The sequence below is a fragment of the Nansenia antarctica genome (assembly GCF_963989245.1).
Source record: "Nansenia antarctica genome assembly, chromosome: 10".
NCBI classification, from domain to species: domain Eukaryota; kingdom Metazoa; phylum Chordata; class Actinopteri; order Argentiniformes; family Microstomatidae; genus Nansenia; species Nansenia antarctica.
Window position 1 is genome coordinate 422,162 of NC_137680.1, and position 21,688 is coordinate 443,849.

The window sequence follows — 21,688 nt, forward strand, 5'->3', positions numbered from 1 at the left end:
TATGTGTTAACCTATCTTTAGAGGGATCTAGTGTACAGTTGAAATCTCCTGCTATTATATATTGACCTTTGAGGGTTGATAGAGTGAAAAACAAATTACTGAAAAATTCAGGGTCATCATTATTTGGCGCATAAATGTTGACCAGGTTGAGAAGTTCTGTCAGAAGCATGCCTTGAATTATTAGGTATCTACCTGCCGTATCAGCAATTATCTTTGTGACATTAAGAGGAATAGATTTATGTACAAGAGTCATGACCCCTCTTGCTTGAGTGTTAAAGGGCGCTGAGAATACCTTACCCTGCCACCTCCTCCTAATCCCAATGTCTTTGTCTTTTGAAAGATGTGTTTCTTGAAGAAAAATTATTTGGGAATTAATACTTTTTAATCTCCCCATCACCTGCTTTACCTTTTTTATTTTTTGTAGCCCTCTGCAGTTCCAGGATGTGAACTTGATGTCTAATTTACCAGTCATAGATAGCAATACATTTGTAAATTCCTTGTATCATTGTGCAATAATGTAAAGAAGAAAAAAAAAAAGAGGTCAAAAGAGAAAAACGAAGAAAAACAAACAAACAAACTGGGTCTCTCAACAAACTAACCGAGACCCCCCCAATGCTCCAGAACTGAGCATTCCCCCCACCCACCTGTTCACTCCCATAACGCTGAAAACTACTCCACACCGAGTGAGGAGTAGTGAGGCTGAACTGATTAATCTCCTTATAAAGAGTAACCTTCTCCCTCCACTAAATGTGAAATAAAAACCTAATTAACAAAGTTGGTATATTGGTCAACCACCACTAAATGTTAAGTATAGAAGCCCATTGTGAATTGTATATTATAATAACTAAAGAATGTGGATCAGCAGTTGACACCCTGAAAATAACTGAGCCCAAACTGAGTTTGAGCGGCATGTTATGGGGTGTTGCTGTTATAGTACATACACATACATGTGTTGTTCAGGAAACAGTGCTGCTCGAATAGTGCATTGTGGGATTATGAGTTTTAGTGTACCCTTTCCGTTACTTTCTGACCTACCGATCCACTCTAATATCCTCAAGGGAAACACATTGGCATATTAATCGCTTAAATAGACACAATTCAACTTGTTTCATGTAACTTGAAAAAACGAATAACTGTGAAATAACATTGTAAACCCGTATCATGGGTCTAGCGTAGCATTGAATCATTGTTGACGGTGAACTGTGTTCGAGTAGTGCATTTTGGGACATTGAGTCTTAACGTGCTAATTTCTGAGCTACCCTCAACTGAATGACCCCAATATTTTCTCCGAAAACATAATAGTATGTTAAATCACCTAGACACACACAGTTTAACTGGTTTGCAAATAAACATATAAGAAAAAAGAACAATATAAACCAGTGTTAGAGGTCTAACATGACGTTGCTCGTTATCAAAGCCAGCAGTAGTGTCTCATATACTCATCCACTACCGTTCTCTTCTTGGATTCGTTTGATGAAACTTTCCACTTCTGTCGGTGTGCCAAAAGTTTGTGTTTTGTCCTTGTGTGTCACCAGCAATCTAGCCGGGATCAACATGCCATGTTTTATCCCCATGCTACGTAATTTCTGTCTGGCCGAGTCGAATTCCTTCTGCTTCTTGTGTTCTCCTGTCGCTAGGTCGGGGTAGAAACGTACTGGTTTGTCCTTGTGTAGGATTTGTTTTTGGGCTCTGGCTGCTCTTAATACAGTCACCTTATCTCTGTCGTTCAGGAATTTCATGATCATCGTTCTCGGAGGCGCGTTGGGCTCCCGTCTTTGACCAATGCGATGAGCTCTCTCCAGTGTGAGTTTGGATCTTAGTGCTGCGAGCCCCAGTGTCTCCGGTATCCAACTCTCGAGAAAGGTGCAGGCGTCGTCTCCCTCCTCTCCCTCCCGCAGGCCAACGAGTCTCAGATTAGACCGCCTGGCTCTTGATTCTAGGTCTGTCACCTTGTCTTCCAGTTCTTGTTTCTTTCCCTCCAGAGAGTGGACCTTAGCCTGGAGGACATTCACCTCATCCTCCATGTTGGAAATACGGACCTCTGCATGTGTAATTCGTTCCGTACATTCTCCCATATCTTTCCTCAGTCCATCAATTGCGACCAACATTTCTTCATGTCGGTTTGCAGACTCGGACCTCAATTCTCTGATAGCTTCCAGAATCCTGTCATATTTTCCCCCTTCTTCCTCGGCAGTTTCTGTGATCCCCGCGCTGCTCGAGTTAGCTTTAGCATCGTCCTTGTTTCTAGGAGAGCTGAAGTCCATAATTTTAGATTGTACTTGTGGGTTCTTTCGGGTACTCGGTTTCCCTTGTGTAGACGACATCTTTTACGAGTGGTATGGCTGATTTTCGTTGACTTTAGCTAGGTTTGTAACAGAATTTGTTTGACGATTTTAGTGGAGGTGAGAAAACCAGTCTTCTCAGCACGCCGCCATTACCGGAAGTCTACAATTTACACTTTTACAATTTAACAGTGGGGCTGTTAACCTAGTCCTTGATCCACGCACATATAGAGTGTGATAGACCCAGGTCTAGTAGTTTGGTCACTAGCCTGTCTGGAAGGATGTTGTTGAAGGCGGAGCTGAAGATCCTCTGAGCTCTTGTGCTTGTTAGCAGTGTCTTCAGTAGACACAACCATAGACACACTACTCTGCACTCTGAATTACACTTTTACACTTTTACAATTTACACATAGGTCACTATTGACCAATCAGCAGAGCTGTAAGACAGAAAGACTGTGAGTGTTGAATACACTCCTCTATGAAGGGTCAATTTGTTGGTTTACTGTATGTTTTATTTTTTTACATAAAGATTGGCTTGTGTAATGAAAGTTAACATTTATTCAACCTGTAAGTGAAGATCAAACTTCTATTTTACAATCACCTGCTGATGTGGGTGATACAATCTGGCTTCTTATCTTACAGGGAAATCAAACCACAGGGAGAGAGAGTTCTGTTCTATTGTGCTGCTGTATTTCGCTTTTTGGAGACAGAGACAGACAGAGACAGACAGAGACAGAGAGAGACAGACAGAGACAGACAGGGACAGAGACAGACAGAGACAGACAGAGACAGAGAGAGAGACTAATAGCCTAATGGGGCAGAAGCTACTTGCCCTGTTTACCTAAAAGGGGAGAGAAGACAATAGGACATGAGAGGAGGTGGCAGGTGAACAGCCACACCTGGTAGAGATACTCAGCTCTATAAACTCACAGGTACATCCCTAGCCTGCCACCTACAGGCCGTCTCTCGTAACAGTGTGCAGAGAAGTGTGCACTAGCTGCCTCTATTGATGTAGGGAGGCCAGAAACACGGCTTTCTGATGCAATTCTCTTCAAGACACCAAGACATAGCAACCTGCAGGTAGATGGTAGGTATTACAGCTCACCTGCAGGTAGATGGTAGGTATTACAGCTCACCTGCAGGTAGATAGTAGGTATTACAGCTCACCTGCAGGTAGATAGTAGGTATTACAGCTCACCTGCAGGTAGATGGTAGGTATTACAGCTCACCTGCAGGTAGATAGTAGGTATTACAGCTCACCTGCAGGTAGATAGTAGGTATTACAGCTCACCTGCAGGTAGATAGTAGGTATTACAGCTCACCTGCAGGTAGAGAGTAGGTATTACAGCTCACCTGCAGGTAGATAGTAGGTATTACAGCTCACCTGCAGGTAGATAGTAGGTATTACAGCTCACCTGCAGGTAGATAGTAGGTATTACAGCTCACCTGCAGGTAGATAGTAGGTATTACAGCTCACCTGCAGGTAGAGCGTCAGCATTACAGCTCATCTGCTCTTGTGTTATTCTCGGTGATACAAAATGAGTTTTGACAGCACAGACGTTATAAACCAAGACTGTAAACATTGTAGAGAGCTCGGAGCAACCGCACATTCAGCCATGGAGCACTTGGCCAGTGGGGGGTCAAACCAAACTATCTCCACTCCTACAGCTCATTTGTTCATCTATTCTCAGAGATCCACAATGGCTCCTGTCCCTGACCTGCTGCTGGCCACTCTGGAGGAGCTGGACCAGAAAGAGCTGAATAAGTTTATATGGCGCCTGACTAAGAATGTACCAGAAGGCTTCCTTCACATCCCAACGAGCCAGCTGAGATATGGAGCTGAGAGGCACGACATTGTGGATAAGCTGGTGGACACCTACAACCCTGATGGGGCTGTGAAGATCACACTGGTGATCCTGAAGAAGATGATGCAGAACGAGCTCGTTGAAACATTGAAGACAGACTATGAGGAACATATCACAAGTGAGTTACATTCATGTTAAAGACTGACACAAACAGGCACACAGGCACACGCTTGCAGGCACAGATCAACACACACACTTGGATATTTTATTTGGGTAAAATTAAAGCATCACATCAAAGATCGCTAAAAAATCTAATGTGTCATGGAAAACACACCATATTCTGCACAACCACAATATTTGATGTATTTGGCACATTAGTATAAATCTTGTCATCATTCTCTCACTAAACCAACTTGCCATCATATGGGAATGCTTGTAAATTGTGATTATTGAAAGTCTAAAAGCAATAGCAATCAGGTCCACAGTATGTTCATGCCTAGCAGTGTAAAAGCCTTTGAGTATAACCGAGTTGAGAGGATAGTCACTCCTCACGTTGAAATATACCCATCCATGCCATTCAGCTTTCGGTGGCGTAGCTGGTTAACATTGGGTGTTTCGGTGGGCAGTATAGTGTGTTGGCAATACAGAGGACACAGATGTGAGACTTGTGTTAGCTTGTGTATGAGGAAGCAATACTGTGTGTGGCAGCATGACGCCGGTTATATTGGTGCCATGACTTTGCAGAATCTGCAACTGTGCTCAGCTCAATGGCTGGGGTCGGTGTGGAGTGAGCTCAGAGGATGACTGTTACTGGGTTGAAAAAGTGATAAACTCAGTTGAAATAACCCCTCCTGCACCAATTGGTAGTTTTCTTTCAGTAGCATAGCTGGTTACATGCTGTTTAGCCAGTGACTTCGCTTTAACAGTAAAGATAAGTGTGTCTTCGCCAGTGGCAGCCATTTTGTACTTTGTGTATGTGACACAGAACTGTCAACCAAATCAAGAGCAGCAGGTTTCCCTTGAGTCCTGAGCAGGCCAGTGTTGTAGTAGCTGCATCTGAGCAGGCCAGTGTTGTAGTAGCTGCATCTGAGCAGGCCAGTGTTGTAGTAGCTGCATCTGAGCAGGCCAGTGTTGTAGTAGCTGAGTCCTGAGCAGGCCAGTGTTGTAGTAGCTGCATCTGAGCAGGCCAGTGTTGTAGTAGCTGCTTCTGAGCAGGCCAGTGTTGTAGTAGCTGAGTCCTGAGCAGGCCAGTGTTGTAGTAGCTGCATCTGAGCAGGCCAGTGTTGTAGTAGCTGCATCTGAGCAGGCCAGTGTTGTAGTAGCTGCATCTGAGCAGGTGTAACTTAGTGTAACTACATCATATAGTGTTGATTAGGTTGATTACTAGTGATAATAACAGTGATTAGTGTAACTACAGTGAGATATGATGATAATCATCAGACGAATAACTGGATTGTTGTTTTTTCCAGATACAGTCCAAACAGGCCGAGACCGACTGAAACGTAATAAAGGTCAGTTCCACCTTTGTGTTGCAAAAGCAACTGATAATTTAAAAATGACAATACCACACACACACACACACACACACACACACACACACACACACACTAATATTCTAACCTGCAGCTGAGGTTTAGTAAAAGCGATCATCATGAATTAGATTTCAATGATAGTAATCACAATAATATTGATATAAATCACAATATTGAGTGAACTTGTGTTGTTTTTACCAGACCCAGTGCTGTGTGCAGTCCGAGACCAACTGAAATCCTCTTTAAAGGAGAGGTCTAGCCGGACATTTGAGGGGACATTAAATGCAGGCATTCGCATCAATATAAACGACACCTACACCGACCTGCACATGATCAAGGGGGCCTGGGGAGGGGTCAGTAGTGAGCATGAGGTCATTCCATCCATAAGCCCAGCCACAGGAGAGACCATCAAGACCAGCGACATGTTCAAACAGAAAGATAAGAAAAAACAGCTGACCGTAGGCGTCGCTGGTGTGGGAAAGACGTTCTGTGTGGAGAAGACGACTCTGGACTGGGCAGAAGGAAAAGAAAACCAGCACATTGATTTCTTGTTTCCGCTTGCTTTTCGTGACATGAATCATGAGGAAAAAGCCTGTAGTCTGGAGGAAACGCTTAAGAAAGAATTCCCTGACATGGATCCAAACTCATGGATCAAGATTCTGGGAACGGAATCTAATATTCTGTTAATCTTGGATGGCCTGGACGAGAGTCGACTACGTCTGGACTTTAAAAAGGTTTTAAGAGACGTGACAGAGCGAGCCTCCATTGATGTCCTGATCACAAACCTCATCGCAGGAAAGCTCCTCCCCTCTGCTCTCATCTGGATAACCTCCCGACCTCCAGCAGCCAAGCAGATTCCCCGAGAGTACATTGACCGATGGACAGAGATACGAGGGTTTGATGATGAACATAAGAAGGCCTACTTCAGGAAAAGATTCAGTGATGAGAACCACCTGGCCGAAAAAATCATCAACCACGTGAAGTCATCAAGGAGCCTCCACATCATGTGCTCCAATCCAATGTTCTGTTGGGTCTCAGCTGATGTTCTCGGGAGACTGTTGCATGGAGCAGAGAGCGTAGAGATGCCCAAGACTCTGACTGAGATGTACATAAACTTCCTGAAATCTCAGTTTGACAAAATGAAAAAGACTGAAGTAGGAACAATTATTCTTCAGCTTGGACAGTTGGCCTTCCGCCAGCTGCAGAAGGGACATCTGATCTTCTATGAGAAAGACCTGAGAGAGAGTGGCATTGATGTCAAAGACGCCTCAGCGTACTCAGCTTTATGCACTCAGATCTTTCGGAGAGAGGGGGAGACCGGTCCTAGACCGATGTTCAGCTTTATGCATCTGAGCATCCAGGAGTGTCTTGCTGCTTTATTTGTGATCCTCAAATTCAACGAGAGCAATGAGAATCCACTGGTCAAACAGAAATTCGCACACTGGAAGCTATGCTCAACACTCAGACGCAAACCTCTGGTTCACTTACACAAGACTGCAGTGGACATGGCCTTAAAGAGTGAGAATGGACACCTGGACCTGTTCCTGCGCTTCCTCCTGGGCCTCTCACAGGAGTCCAATCAGAATCTCCTACCAAGCCTTCTGACACAGACAGGAAGCAGCTCACAGACCAATGAGGAAACAGTCAAGTACATCAAGAAGAAGATCCAGGAGAATCCCTCTCCAGAGAGGTGCATCAATCTGTTCCACTGTCTGAATGAGATGAATGACCATTCTCTAGTGGAGGAGATCCAAAGCTACCTGAGCTCAGGACGTCTCTCAGAAGCCTCACTCTCACCTGCACAGTGGTCAGCTCTGGTCTTTGTGTTGCTGACCTCAGAAGAGGAGCTGGATGTGTTTGACCTGAAGAAATACTCCAGATCAGAGGAGGGTCTTCTGAGGCTGCTGCCAGTGGTCAAAGCCTCTAAGACGGCACTGTAAGTAGATGGACAGAATTACTCTAATTAAACTAGGACGATTTCAGGGTTATGAAAATGCATTGTAGAATAGTACTTAGTGAGTAGGCTGCTTGATGAAGTTAGTTAGTTGATGAAGATATTAATTTTTTTTGAGTTGCACCTGTATATATTATAAATACATATTACTATTGTGTACTTGGTCAACACATTCCTTGATTGCCTACTTTTCACATACTTTGTTGAAAAAGAAACATTTATAATTTATATCATTGTACACAAAGCAAACAATACATAATGGATGGAAGAGATAGAACCCAGGGGACAGATAGAACCCAGGGGACAGATATAACTCTCACTGATGAATTCTTATCATGATGCACCACAGTGATCGTTTGTCTACATGTATTTATTTGTATTCCTCATTCAGGCTGAACGGATGTGACCTCACAGAGAGATGCTGTGAAGCGTTGGCCTCAGCTCTCAGCTCAGACTCCTGCCACCTGAGAGAGCTGGACCTCAGTCATAATGATCTACGTGACGGGGGGGTGAAACTGCTCGCTGCTGGACTGGGGAGTCCACACTGTCAACTACAGACACTGAGGTGAGGTCTTTTGGGGTGTAGAAGCATGAGTATTCTGGGTCATTATGATGCACTAGGTGTTCTTCACTTAAATACAATGTGTCTAGCCTTTCATCTGCTACTTGAGGATTTAAAGCTGTAAAGATGTACTACATTAGAGAGGAACAATCAGATCCTTGATATCAGATGGAGTGACACTATTTCCCCAGGTTGTCATTCTGTGGAGTTGCAGAGGAAGGCTGTGCTTCTCTGGCTTCAGCTCTGAGGTCTAACCCCTCCCACCTGAGAGAGCTGGACCTCAGCTACAATCACCCAGGAGACTCAGGACTGGCGCTGCTCTCTGCTGTACAGAATGATCCACTCTGTAAACTACAGACACTCAGGTAAAGGCTGAATATGTGGCTGGACGCATCAATGAGATTAATGCACAGTATCTATTTCCCACATGATTGTGAGTGTGTCATCCAACCACTGTATGTTCTTCTGTGGTTGATATAGTGTGGACCATGGTGGAGAGTTCAGGCTCGAACCTTGGATGATCAAATGTAAGTCACCAACGCTGTATGTATGAATGAATGAATGAATGAATGAATGGTCTTTATTGTCATTGATATAGTACAGGTACCAAACAACGAAATTTGGGGGGGGGGGGCTCCCCTGGTGTTAGGAAAAAAAAAAAAAAAAAAGAAGGGAAAAGAGCTGGTTTACATAAATAAAGGCTATGTACACTATCCGCTATACTATACTATACAAATAAAACACTGTGCTGTACTCTATGCTATGCTATACCTATTCTAACATTTCCTATCTCTGAACCTTATGTACCCTAGGGTTGTCATATTGCACATAGTGTTATTGCACATTCATTTAAAGTGTCGCAGTTTGCAGGTTTGAATTGTTCACAGTTGTGTTTCAGTATTGCACTTGATTTCAATCTAGTAGCTGCCATCAAATTGTCTATCAGTGGTCACCAACCTTTTTAAGCCCAAGATCCCTGACCTCGGCCTTGGTGAAGGCAAGATCTACCTATTGAAGCGTTGAGAGAAAAAGACAGCCAAGATAGTACTTTAAACTTAATGACGTTTATTTGCCTGTATTTTAATTAGATGCAATGCATTGGTCCAACATTAAAATTGATGCAAAAAAAAAAAAAGACTGTATCAAGCATATCAGGCAGCTGTCTTGCTTTAAGAATTGTACATAACTGAAATTCAATTAAAAGTTTGATTATGTCATTTCATTACAACACAAAAAAATAAAGGCATGGAATGGAGGAATGTATGATAAAATCATTTTGTTCATAGTAACATTAGCCAACGTTAACAAATTGACATTCTTGACATTTTGACACTTCAAATCAAATCAAATCAAATTTTATTTGTATAGCGCATTTCTTACAAGATGCAACTCAATGCGCTTCACACAATGAAAATGTTCAGTCAATCAGTCAATCAATCAATCAATACTGACAGAGCCGCGAGCAGGCAAAAGTAAAAACCTGTATACTATGTAGCCAGGAAAAATTCCCTTGCAGCCCTCTACCAATAGAGCGACTACTAGCCAGTTTGCTTACCAGTACCCAGCGGTCCCCCAGGGGAGGCCAAGGACCACCGGCACAAAGCAAGCAAGCAAGGGCAAAAACCTGTACACCATGTATCCAGGAAAAATTCCTTGCATATTATCGGCGTACACACTGTCCATAAATGTAGTGTTATATTGGCATCGTTCTGCATCCAGCATGGTCACAGGTCCTGCCAAAAGAGAATCTTAAGCACAGTTATGATGCAACAACACAATACAGACAATAAAGATGACAGCAATACAACCTGATGGTGGTCGTGGTACACCCTTGTACCGGTTCCAGTACTGCTCTAGGTGCTATTTGGAGCTGACAGTGCCTCATCAGCACCCGGGTCCATTTTCCTGTCAACACAAATCTCAAAACACGAGTATGGTGTAATGGCCTAGTGATCCTAGTTCTATAATGTCCAATGTCTCAAAAGGCGACATTGAATAAGTAGGTTTTGAGGTCACGCTTAAAAATGTCCTGAGTTTTAGACAACCTCAGGCCCTCAGGTAGGGTGTTCCACAATCTAGGAGCATATATGCTAAAAGCTGATCCTCCAAATCTCTTTGTCCTAGCCTCTGGCACTATTAAAAGTTCCGTGCCACTAGACCGTAGGGGTCTAGCTGGTGTGTATCTTATGAGCATGTCCACCATGTCATTGGGTGCATCGCAGTGGAGTGATTTATAAACTAGTAAAAGGATCTTAAAGTCTATTCTATGACTGACAGGGAGCCAGTGTAGTGATCTCAAGACAGGTGTGATGTGCGCTCTTCGTTTGGTCCTAGTAAGGACACGAGCAGCAGCATTTTGAACCATTTGTAGTCTATTTATAATTTTTTTGGGGAGACCTGTCAGGAGAGCATTACAGTAATCTAGCCTACTAGTAACAAACGCATGCATTAATTTTTCAGTGTCTGCCTGGGAGAGAAATGATTGTACCTTAGTGATGTTTCTTAGATGGTAGAAGGATGTTTTAATAGTATTATTAATATGAGTTTCAAAATTTAGATCTGGGTCAATTATGACACCAAGATTCCTGGCCTGACACTTAGTGTTAAGAGCTAGTGTTTTCAAGTGTGCAGATAATTTCTCTCTCCCAGTTTTCTCGCCAATGATCAATACCTCTGTTTTTTCTTGATTGAGTTGGAGAAAGTTTTGTGTCATCCAAATATTAATATCGGCAATACCATCTATCAGGTGGTCACTTGACTGACTTAATTATTATTCTTACTTATTAACATTGACAAACATATTTACAATTAGCATGTTATAAAGTAGAACTGTAATGTGTACTTTCTCAGTCAGTGCTAAGTGCAGTCATCTTATGCAGCATCACTTTTCACATCAAAACAAAAGTAAAACTAATGTGTACTTTCTCATATTATTAACATTGACAAACATATTTACAATTATAGCATTTTATAAAGTAGAACTGTAATGTGTACTTGTGTCTCAGTCAGTGCTAAGTGCAGTCATCTTATGCAGCATCACTTTTCACATCGAAACAGTCATGTTACTCACTCAAGTCAGTGTGATGGTTGTGACTGGATACTGTCTACAAGTGCTTTGTAGTTTGGCTCATAGCTACTGACTGCCAGTCTGAGACAGTCTGTGAGGTGTCTGTCAGTAAGGCGGCTCCAGTACTTTGATTTGATTATTTTCATCTGTGAAAATGACATTTCACAGAGATACGTGGATCCAAAGTAGGCACTCACTCTTAGTGCACATGCAGTGAGAAGAGGAAACTTCTCTCCACTGACAAGTCCCCAAAAGTCACTGTCCCTTGGTGTCCCTTGGTGTGGCGTGACAGTTGGATGTCTGAGGCCATCTTTTTCAGTGTTTCATTTGGAGAAAATATTTCCATCACATCAGTGATGCATTTCTTAATAAACTCTCCTTCATTGTATGGCTTTTTAGCACGTGCAATGTTCCAGGCCACTGACTTGATAGGACGCAAGTGTCACTGTCTCTGATTGCTTAACCAATCTTTGGAACAACTTGGTCTGTGTTTGTGTCTGGCTTTTCAAGCTGTTTAATTTACCATTGCGAAGTTCGGTGTCTTTTGGAAACTCCTGGTCAATGTTAGCATGCGTTGTGCTGAAATGGCGCTGGAGATTGGAAGCTTTGTAATGTGCCAACGATGTTTGGCATATCAGGCAGAATGGCTTTCCATTGCGCTCCACAAAGAAATATTCACTCTCCCACTCGGCTAAAAACTTCCTGTGCTCATCTCCATACTTGCGTTTAGCTGTACATTTCTTGCCTGACATTTTTATTTTGTTGTTGTTATCCGTAATTTGTCAATAAATGAACTGTCAAAAAGCCGTGTTACGTGACAGCTTCTCCTCAGAACGGACAATTAGGGAACCGTGTTGCCTGATTTGGCCGATTCCAGCCCAATCGAGCTACTTATGATCACTCTGGGTGGGTTTTTAGACTCTGGTTGGGCTGAAAAATCAATCCAATCTGGCAACACTATTAGTGACGCGAGATGATCCTTGAAAAAAAAGTATCGGGTTACAGCAGCGTGCAGCAAGACAGAGGCCGCGTTCGTAAATTCGCTCTGAGAACGTTGGTGCCTCCACGTCTCTTGTCCAATCAAATTACTTGGTTCCATTATGACGTTAAACCCAGTGTGCGCTCCGGCGAATTTACGAACGCGGCCTGTCAGAGAGAGCGCTACACCAACACTTTTAATGAATGGATTGAAGAGCCGCACACTAGGGTTGTCACCAGGGGCGGACTGGGTTCAAAAAACAGCCCTGGCATTTGCGACACAACAGCCCTATTTCCAAACGCAACACGCAACACGGATTGTTAACATAAAAAGTCAGAGGACAGATGCCAAACTACCGACATGTTTGCTGTAATTATGTATTATCAGTAGGCAGTCATCAGTCAATATCTCTTTCAATAGCCTTTTTACACCGAATGTACTTTTTTGTGCTATTTTCGGCCCAATACATGCGAATTTCGGTGCATTCCTACTTCCAACTACACTTGCTCCCTGCATCCAGTTGTTGCACATTAACTGCATCGCTCTCATCAAATTCCCTCATTCTGAAAATGAAAGCAGTGTAACGTTAACTGCTGTTATAAACGGAATGATGACATGAGGTGCGTGTCCACTGGCGATATAGAACTGACTACGATAGTTATGGAGATATACTCCAGTTATATGAGTGGAGCTCCGCCCCATAGGGGAGCTCTGCTCCTATTGGTTTACCCCGCTACCTAAAGCTCTGCTCCTATTGGTTTACCCCGCTACCTAAAGCTCTGCTCCTATTGGTTTACCATAACTATCCTTCTAGATCGTGGAGCTCCGCCCCATAGGGGAGCTCTGCTCCTATTGGTTTAGGGCCCTGGGCATCCGCGATGCAGAACTGCGTGGATGGCCCGGCCGATATCAAATGTTTTGGGCCGCGGTCTGCTGAAATAAGTTATTTTCAATGAAAATCACTAGAGACAAAATTACAAATATATATATATTTTTTATATAATACATTCTGAGCGGCCTAGAGTCTCGCGGCCCTCCTGGCATTTGCCAGGCTTGCCCGGTGGCCAGTCCGCCACTGGTTGTCACGATACCAATATTTTACCCTGCGATACTATACCAGCCCAAGTATCACGATACTGAGTAGTATCGCGATACCGCGGCACTTTTGTAACACTTTTTATTTTTATGAACATGCAATGTATTTATACAAGTTACAATAACTTAATGAGTGGTGCATGAATAACATGCATTTAATGCATTACACTGTAACTCTACAGGTAAGTAAAAGTACTGAAACCGATATTTTTGTGAATAACATGTTTAATAATAAGTAGTTTGAAACATCAAACAGACCAACTGGCCTTTTGCAAGAGTATAGCAAAGTAGGTGTGTGTGTGTGTGTGTGTGTGTGTGTGTGTGTGTGTGTGTGTGTGTGTGTGTGTGTGTGTGTGTGTGTGTCTGTCTGTCTGTCTGTCTGTCTGTCTTTCTGTGTCTGTATGTCTGTCCGTCTGTGGGGTCTTTTTCACGAACTTGAAAAGTAAAAGCAAACACTGGCATATCAAAAAAATAGAGGGCTACTTCCAAACTGTAGCTCAAGACTTAACTCAACTTAAGAAAACTCAGTGGTTTTAATTTTCTAGTTAATGCCCACTGAGCTCGCAGGAACCATAGGAACAACGTTTGAGGTCGCGAAAAAGGCTGCGTTCGTCAATTCCCTCTGGAAATCTGACCCGCACTCGCGGAACGCCTCTCGTCCAATCAAACGAATCGGTCGCTCTGTGACGTTGCACCCAGTGTGCGCTCCGGCGCTCTCGGAGCGAATTGACGAACGCAGCCGAAAGTGTTATGAGTTGCCCCGCTGGTACCGTGTTCAACACGGTAGTATAGTATTCCACGGTAGTACCGTTGTATAAAGCTTATGGTATAGTAGGCACCGTGACATTTTGGCACCGCGGTATATCGTTGGTACCGGTATATCGTGCAACACTACCGCACACAGACAGCCAAAGAGCCGCCGCGGGTTGGCCACCCCTGATCTACAGGGAAAGTCTCAAAGATCTCGACGGGTTGGTGACCACTAGTTTAAGCTGTCGCGTGCCACTGTTTAAGCTGTCGCGTGCCACTGTTTAAGCTGTCGCGTGCCACTGTTTAAGCTGTCGCGTGCGGCGTGCCACTGTTTAAGCTGTCGCGTGCCGCTGTTGACAAGCTCTCAATGAACTCAAACTCTTGACAAGATCTCATTGTGAATATTGTAATGTATCCAGTTGTATTGACTTGATGATTATTTTGTCCCTCTCATTCAGATGCCTGTGAGCTCACACTGGACCCAAACACAGCACACAGAAGCCTCTCTCTGTCTGAGGAGAACAGGAAGGTGACACTGGGGGGAGAGCAGCCGTATCCTGATCACCCAGAGAGGTTTAAGCACTATGAACAGGTGCTGTGTAGAGAGGGTCTGACTGGCTGCTGCTACTGGGAGGTAGAGAGGAGGGGAGTGGGAGGGGCTTCTATAGCAGTGACATATGAAGGAATCAGCAGGAGAGGAGAGGGTAATGACTGTGGGTTGGGATACAATGACAAGTCCTGGAGTCTGTTCTGCTCTGGCAGCTCTGACAGTTACTATGCCAGTCACAATGATAAGAGTACTGCCATACCTGTCCCCTCCTCTGGCTCCAGCAGAGTAGGAGTGTATCTGGACTGGCCGGCCGGCACTCTGTCCTTCTACAGCGTCTCCTCTGACACACTGACCCTCCTGCACACATTCCACTCCACATTCACTGAGCCCCTCTACCCAGGGTTTAGGCTTTGGCACCGTGGCTCTTCAGTGACCCTGTGTAAACTAGTCTAAGGGAGATCACACTGAACACCTAAGGCTCAAAGATGTTGGATCATAACATGATGTCATGATGTCGTATGATGTCGCATGATGTCGTCACTTTGACTTAAGCTCCGCCCACTTTGACTTAAGCTCCGCCCACTTTGACACAAGCTCTGCCCACTTTGACACAAGCTCCTCCCACTTTGATTTAAGCTCCTCCCACTTTGATTTAAGCGCCGCCCACTTTGACTTAAGCTCCTCCCACTTTGATTTAAGCTCCGCCCATTTTGACTTAAGCTCCTCCCACTTTGATTTAAGCTCCGCCCACTTTGATTTAAGCTCCTCCCACTTTGATTTAAGCTCCTCCCACTTTGATTTAAGCTCCTCCCACTTTGATTTAAGCTCCTCCTACTTTGATTTAAGCTCCGCCCACTTTGACTTAAGCTCCTCCCACTTTGACTTAAGCTCCGCCCACTTTGACTTAAGCTCCGCCCACTTTGATTTAAGCTCCTCCCACTTTGACTTAAGCTCCTCTCACTTTGACTTAAGCTCCTCCCACTTTGACTTAAGCTCCGCCCACTTTGACTTAAGCTCCGCCCACTTTGACTTAAGCTCCTCCCACTTTGACTTAAGCTCCGCCCACTTTGACTTAAGCTCCGCCCACTTTGACTTAAGCTCCTCCCACTTTGACTTAAGCTCCGCCCACTTTGACTTAAGCGCCGCCCACTTTGACTTAAGCTCCTCCCACTTTGACTTAAGCTCCTCCCACTTTGATGTAAGCTCCTCCCACTTTGACTTAAGCTCCTCCCACTTTGACTTAAGCTCCGCCCACTTTGACTTAAGCTCCTCCCACTTTGACTTAAGCTCCTCCCACTTTGACTTAAGCTCCGCCCACTTTGACTTAAGCTCCGCCCACTTTAACTTAAGCTCCGCCCACTTTGACTTAAGCTCCGCCCACTTTGACTTAAGCTCCGCCCACTAACTGTCTAAGCCACTCCCACTTAGACACAAGCTCCGCCCACTTTGGCTTAAGCTCCGCCCACTTTTACACAAGCTCCGCCCACTTTTACACAGCTCATTAACATACAGCTCATTAGCATGAATCTCATTAGCATGAAGCTCATTAACATACAGCTCATTAACATACACACAGCTAATTAACATACATCTCATTAACATACAGCTCATTAGCATGAAGCTCATTAACATACAGCTCATTAACATACACACACAGCTAATTAACATACATCTCATTAACATACAGCTCATTAACATACAGCTCATTAACATGCAGCTCATTAACATGACCATTCACATTCACATTCACATATGCCCAGGAGCTCAGATGTCACTGGTGGTTATTCCACACCCTTGTGACCCCAGGTCATAGAGAGATGTTAAATCCATTCTATCTGGTCTCCACAGACTAATATCGACTCGCGCGTGAATCCACTATCTTCACCCTTCTTTTTTTTTTTTTTTTTTTAAGTCGAACATGATTTTTTTTGCCACTCCCATTGACTTTTATGATCGTGAGATCACGCTGAATCCAAAACGGGGTAGGGTTAGCATGATGCCTTTAGCATGTGGCTAATTTGCAGGAAGCTCAATAACATCACGTCCCGGGGTCGTAGAGGGCTGGGGTTAGGCTTCAAATGACCGTGTAGACCTAAGGAACAGAAATATGAAAACCGCGTGTTTCTACCACATTCATAGCCAGAGTTATACGTCCCGTAGTGTGATAGCATGTGATAGCATGTGGCTAACAGTGCAGAAAGCTCAATAACATCACTTCCCGGGGTCGTAGAGGGCTGGGGTTAGGCTTAAAATGACCGTGTAGACCTAAGGAACTTAAATATGAAAACCGCGTGTTTCTACCACATTCATAGCCAGCGTTATACGTCCCGTAGTGTGACCCCTCCCGGGGATAATAACGTATGGTTCCCCGCGGGTTAGGAGAACAATTCCAACACCCCCGGATAGACCAGAGGACAGGGAATCTAAAACCATTTGAATGGTGTCTCTACGACCTTCCTATCACCCCCCATCACCCTCATCATCTCATCATCACACACACAGGCCCACACAGGCGCCACTTCCACTTAGCACCACTGGAGGGAGACAGACACATATACCTGAGTGAGCCTGGCAGCACTCAGCATCTGCACTCATGCTCCAGCCGTGTCCAGTGTGTGTGTGTGTGTGTGTGTGTGTGTGTGTGTGTGTGTGTGTGTGTGTAATTTATTGTAATGTATCCAATTGTATTGATTTGATGATTATTTTGTCCCTCTCATTCAGATGCCTGTGAGCTCACACTGGACCCAAACACAGCACACAGAGTCCTCTCTCTGTCTGAGGAGAACAGGAGGGTGACACTGGGGGGAGAGAAGCAGCCGTATCCTGATCACCCAGAGAGGTTTAAGCACTGTCCACAGGTGCTGTGTAGAGAGGGTCTGACTGGGCGCTGCTACTGGGAGGTAGAGAGGAGGGGAGGAGGGGCTGATATAGCAGTGACATATAAAGGAATCAGCAGGAGAGGACGGGGTGATGACTGTGGGTTGGGACACAATGACAAGTCCTGGAGTCTGTTCTGCTCTGGCATCTCTAACAGTTACTCTGCCTGTCACAATGATAAGAGAACTGTCATACCTGTCCCCTCCTCTGGCTCCCACAGAGTAGGAGTGTATCTGGACTGGCCGGCCGGCACTCTGTCCTTCTACAGCGTCTCCTCTGACACACTGACCCTCCTGCACACATTCCACTCCACATTCACTGAGCCCCTCTACCCAGGGTTTGGGCTTTGGCACCGTGGCTCTTCAGTGACCCTGTGTAAACTAGTCTAAGGGAGATCACACTGAACACCTAAGGCTCAAAGATGTTGGATCATAACATGATGTCATGATGTCGTATGATGTCGCATGATGTCGTCACTTTGACTTAAGCTCCGCCCACTTTGACACAAGCTCCGCCCACTTTGACTTAAGCTCCGCCCACTTTGACACAAGCTCCGCCCACTTTGACACAAGCTCCTCCCACTTTGATTTAAGCTCCTCCCACTTTGATTTAAGCGCCGCCCACTTTGACTTAAGCTCCTCCCACTTTGATTTAAGCTCCGCCCATTTTGACTTAAGCTCCTCCCACTTTGATTTAAGCTCCGCCCACTTTGATTTAAGCTCCTCCCACTTTGATTTAAGCTCCTCCCACTTTGATTTAAGCTCCTCCCACTTTGATTTAAGCTCCGCCCACTTTGATTTAAGCTCCTCCCACTTTGATTTAAGCTCCTCCCACTTTGATTTAAGCTCCGCCCACTTTGATTTAAGCTCCTCCCACTTTGACTTAAGCTCCTCCCACTTTGACTTAAGCTCCGCCCACTTTGACTTAAGCTCCGCCCACTTTGACTTAAGCTCCGCCCACTTTGACTTAAGCTCCTCCCACTTTGACTTAAGCTCCGCCCACTTTGACTTAAGCTCCTCCCACTTTGATTTAAGCTCCGCCCACTTTTACACAAGCTCCTCCCACTTTGATTTAAGCTCCGCCCACTTTGATTTAAGCTCCTCCCACTTTGATTTAAGCTCCTCCCACTTTGATTTAAGCTCCGCCCACTTTGATTTAAGCTCCGCCCACTTTGACTTAAGCTCCGCCCACTTTGACTTAAGCTCCTCCTACTTTGATTTAAGCTCCGCCCACTTTTACACAAGCTCCTCCCACTTTGATTTAAGCTCCGCCCACTTTGACTTAAGCTCCTCCCACTTTGATTTAAGCTCCGCCCACTTTGACTTAAGCTCCGCCCACTTTGACTTAAGCTCCGCCCACTTTGACTTAAGCTCCTCCCACTTTGATTAAAGCTCCGCCCACTTTGACTTAAGCTCCTCCCACTTTGACTTAAGCTCCGCCCACTTTGACTTAAGCTCCTCCCACTTTGATTTAAGCTCCGCCCACTTTGACTTAAGCTCCTCCCACTTTGATTTAAGCTCCTCCCACTTTGATTTAAGCTCCTCCCACTTTGACTTAAGCTCCGCCCACTTTGATTTAAGCTCCGCCCACTTTGACTTAAGCTCCGCCCACTTTGACTTAAGCTCCGCCCACTTTGACTTAAGATCCGCCCACTTTGACTTAAGCTCCGCCCACTTTGACTTAAGCTCCGCCCACTTTGACTTAAGCTCCTCCCACTTTGATTTAAGCTCCGCCCACTTTGATTTAAGCTCCTCCCACTTTGATTTAAGCTCCTCCCACTTTGATTTAAGCTCCTCCCACTTTGATTTAAGCTCCTCCCACTTTGATTTAAGCTCCTCCTACTTTGATTTAAGCTCCGCCCACTTTGATTTAAGCTCCTCCCACTTTGATTTAAGCTCCGCCCACTTTGACTTAAGCTCCGCCCACTTTGACTTAAGCTCCGCCCACTTTGACTTAAGCGCCGCCCACTTTGACTTACGCTCCTCCCACTTTGACTTAAGCTCCTCCCACTTTGACTTAAGCTCCGCCCACTTTGACTTAAGCGCCGCCCACTTTGACTTAAGCTCCTCCCACTTTGACTTAAGCTCCTCCCACTTTGACTTAAGCTCCGCCCACTTTGACTTAAGCTCCTCCCACTTTGACTTAAGCTCCTCCCACTTTGACTTAAGCTCCGCCCACTTTGATGTAAGCTCCTCCCACTTTGACTTAAGCTCCTCCCACTTTGACTTAAGCTCCGCCCACTTTGACTTAAGCTCCTCCCACTTTGACTTAAGCTCCTCCCACTTTGACTTAAGCTCCGCCCACTTTGACTTAAGCTCCGCCCACTTTAACTTAAGCTCCGCCCACTTTGACTTAAGCTCCGCCCACTTTGACTTAAGCTCCGCCCACTAACTGTCTAAGCCACTCCCACTTAGACGCAAGCTCCGCCCACTTTGGCTTAAGCTCCGCCCACTTTTACACAAGCTCCGCCCACTTTTACACAGCTCATTAACATACAGCTCATTAGCATGAATCTCATTAGCATGAAGCTCATTAACATACATCTCATTAACATACACACAGCTAATTAACATACATCTCATTAACATACATACAGCTAATTAACATACATCTCATTAACATACAGCTCATTAACATACAGCTCATTAACATACAGCTCATTAACATACAGCTCATTAACATGACCATTCACATTCACATTCACATATGCCCAGGAGCTCAGATGTCACTGCTGGTTATTCCACACCCTTGTGACCCCAGGTCATAGAGAGATGTTAAATCCATTCTATCTGGTCTCCACAGACTAATATCGACTCGCGCGTGCATCCACTATCTTCACCCTTCTTTTTTTTTTTTTTTTTTAAGTCGAACATGATTTTTTTTGCCACTCCCATTGACTTTTATGATCGTGAGATCACGCTGAATCCAAAACGGGGTAGGGTTAGCATGATGCCTTTAGCATGTGGCTAATTTGCAGGAAGCTCAATAACATCACGTCCCGGGGTCGTAGAGGGCTGGGGTTAGGCTTCAAATGACCGTGTAGACCTAAGGAACAGAAATATGAAAACCGCGTGTTTCTACCACATTCATAGCCAGAGTTATACGTCCCGTAGTGTGATAGCATGTGATAGCATGTGGCTAACAGTGCAGAAAGCTCAATAACATCACTTCCCGGGGTCGTAGAGGGCTGGGGTTAGGCTTAAAATGACCGTGTAGACCTAAGGAACTTAAATATGAAAACCGCGTGTTTCTACCACATTCATAGCCAGCGTTATACGTCCCGTAGTGTGACCCCTCCCGGGGATAATAACGTATGGTTCCCCGCGGGTTAGGAGAACAATTCCAACACCCCCGGATAGACCAGAGGACAGGGAATCTAAAACCATTTGAATGGTGTCTCTACGACCTTCCTATCACCCCCCATCACCCTCATCATCTCATCATCACACACACAGGCCCACACAGGCGCCACTTCCACTTAGCACCACTGGAGGGAGACAGACACATATACCTGAGTGAGCCTGGCAGCACTCAGCATCTGCACTCAAGCTCCAGCCGTGTCCAGTGTGTGTGTGTGTGTGTGTGTGTGTGTGTGTGTGTGTGTGTGTAATTTATTGTAATTTATCCAATTGTATTGATTTGATGATTATTTTGTCCCTCTCATTCAGATGCCTGTGAGCTCACACTGGACCCAAACACAGCACACAGACTCCTCTCTCTGTCTGAGGAGAACAGGAAGGTGACACGGGGGGGAGAGCAGAGGTATCCTGATCACCCAGAGAGATTTGAGGACTGGGGACAGGTGCTGTGTAGAGAGGGTCTGACTGGGTGCTGCTACTGGGAGGTAGAGAGGAGGAGGGGAGGAGGGGCTGAAATAGCAGTGACATATAAAGGAATCAGCAGGAGAGGACGGGGTGATGACTGTGGGTTGGGACGCAATGACAAGTCCTGGAGTCTGTTCTGCCCTGACACCTCTGACAGTTACACTGCCTGGCACAATAATAAGAGAACTCACATACCTGTCCCCTCCTCTGGCTCCAGCAGAGTAGGAGTGTATCTGGACTGGCCGGCCGGCACTCTGTCCTTCTACAGCGTCTCCTCTGACACACTGACCCTCCTGCACACATTCCACTCCACATTCACTGAGCCCCTCTACCCAGGGTTTGGGCTTTGGCACCGTGGCTCTTCAGTGACCCTGTGTAAACTAGTCTAAGGGAGATCACACTGAACACCTA

General features: G+C 45.1%; 1 protein-coding gene across 1 annotated transcript; it reads left to right on the forward strand.

Moving 5' to 3' along the window:
* Positions 1–3,982: 3,982 nt before the first annotated feature.
* Positions 3,983–21,666, forward strand: LOC308166214 (NLR family CARD domain-containing protein 3-like; the record flags this gene model as incomplete). The annotated part of the gene is made up of 6 exons (XM_080540478.1): positions 3,983–4,265; positions 5,821–7,555; positions 7,965–8,138; positions 8,327–8,500; positions 17,674–17,828; positions 21,122–21,666. 6 exons carry the CDS (start codon positions 3,983–3,985, stop codon positions 21,664–21,666), a joined length of 3,066 nt encoding a protein of 1,021 aa, XP_080396604.1.
* Positions 21,667–21,688: the final 22 nt, after the last annotated feature.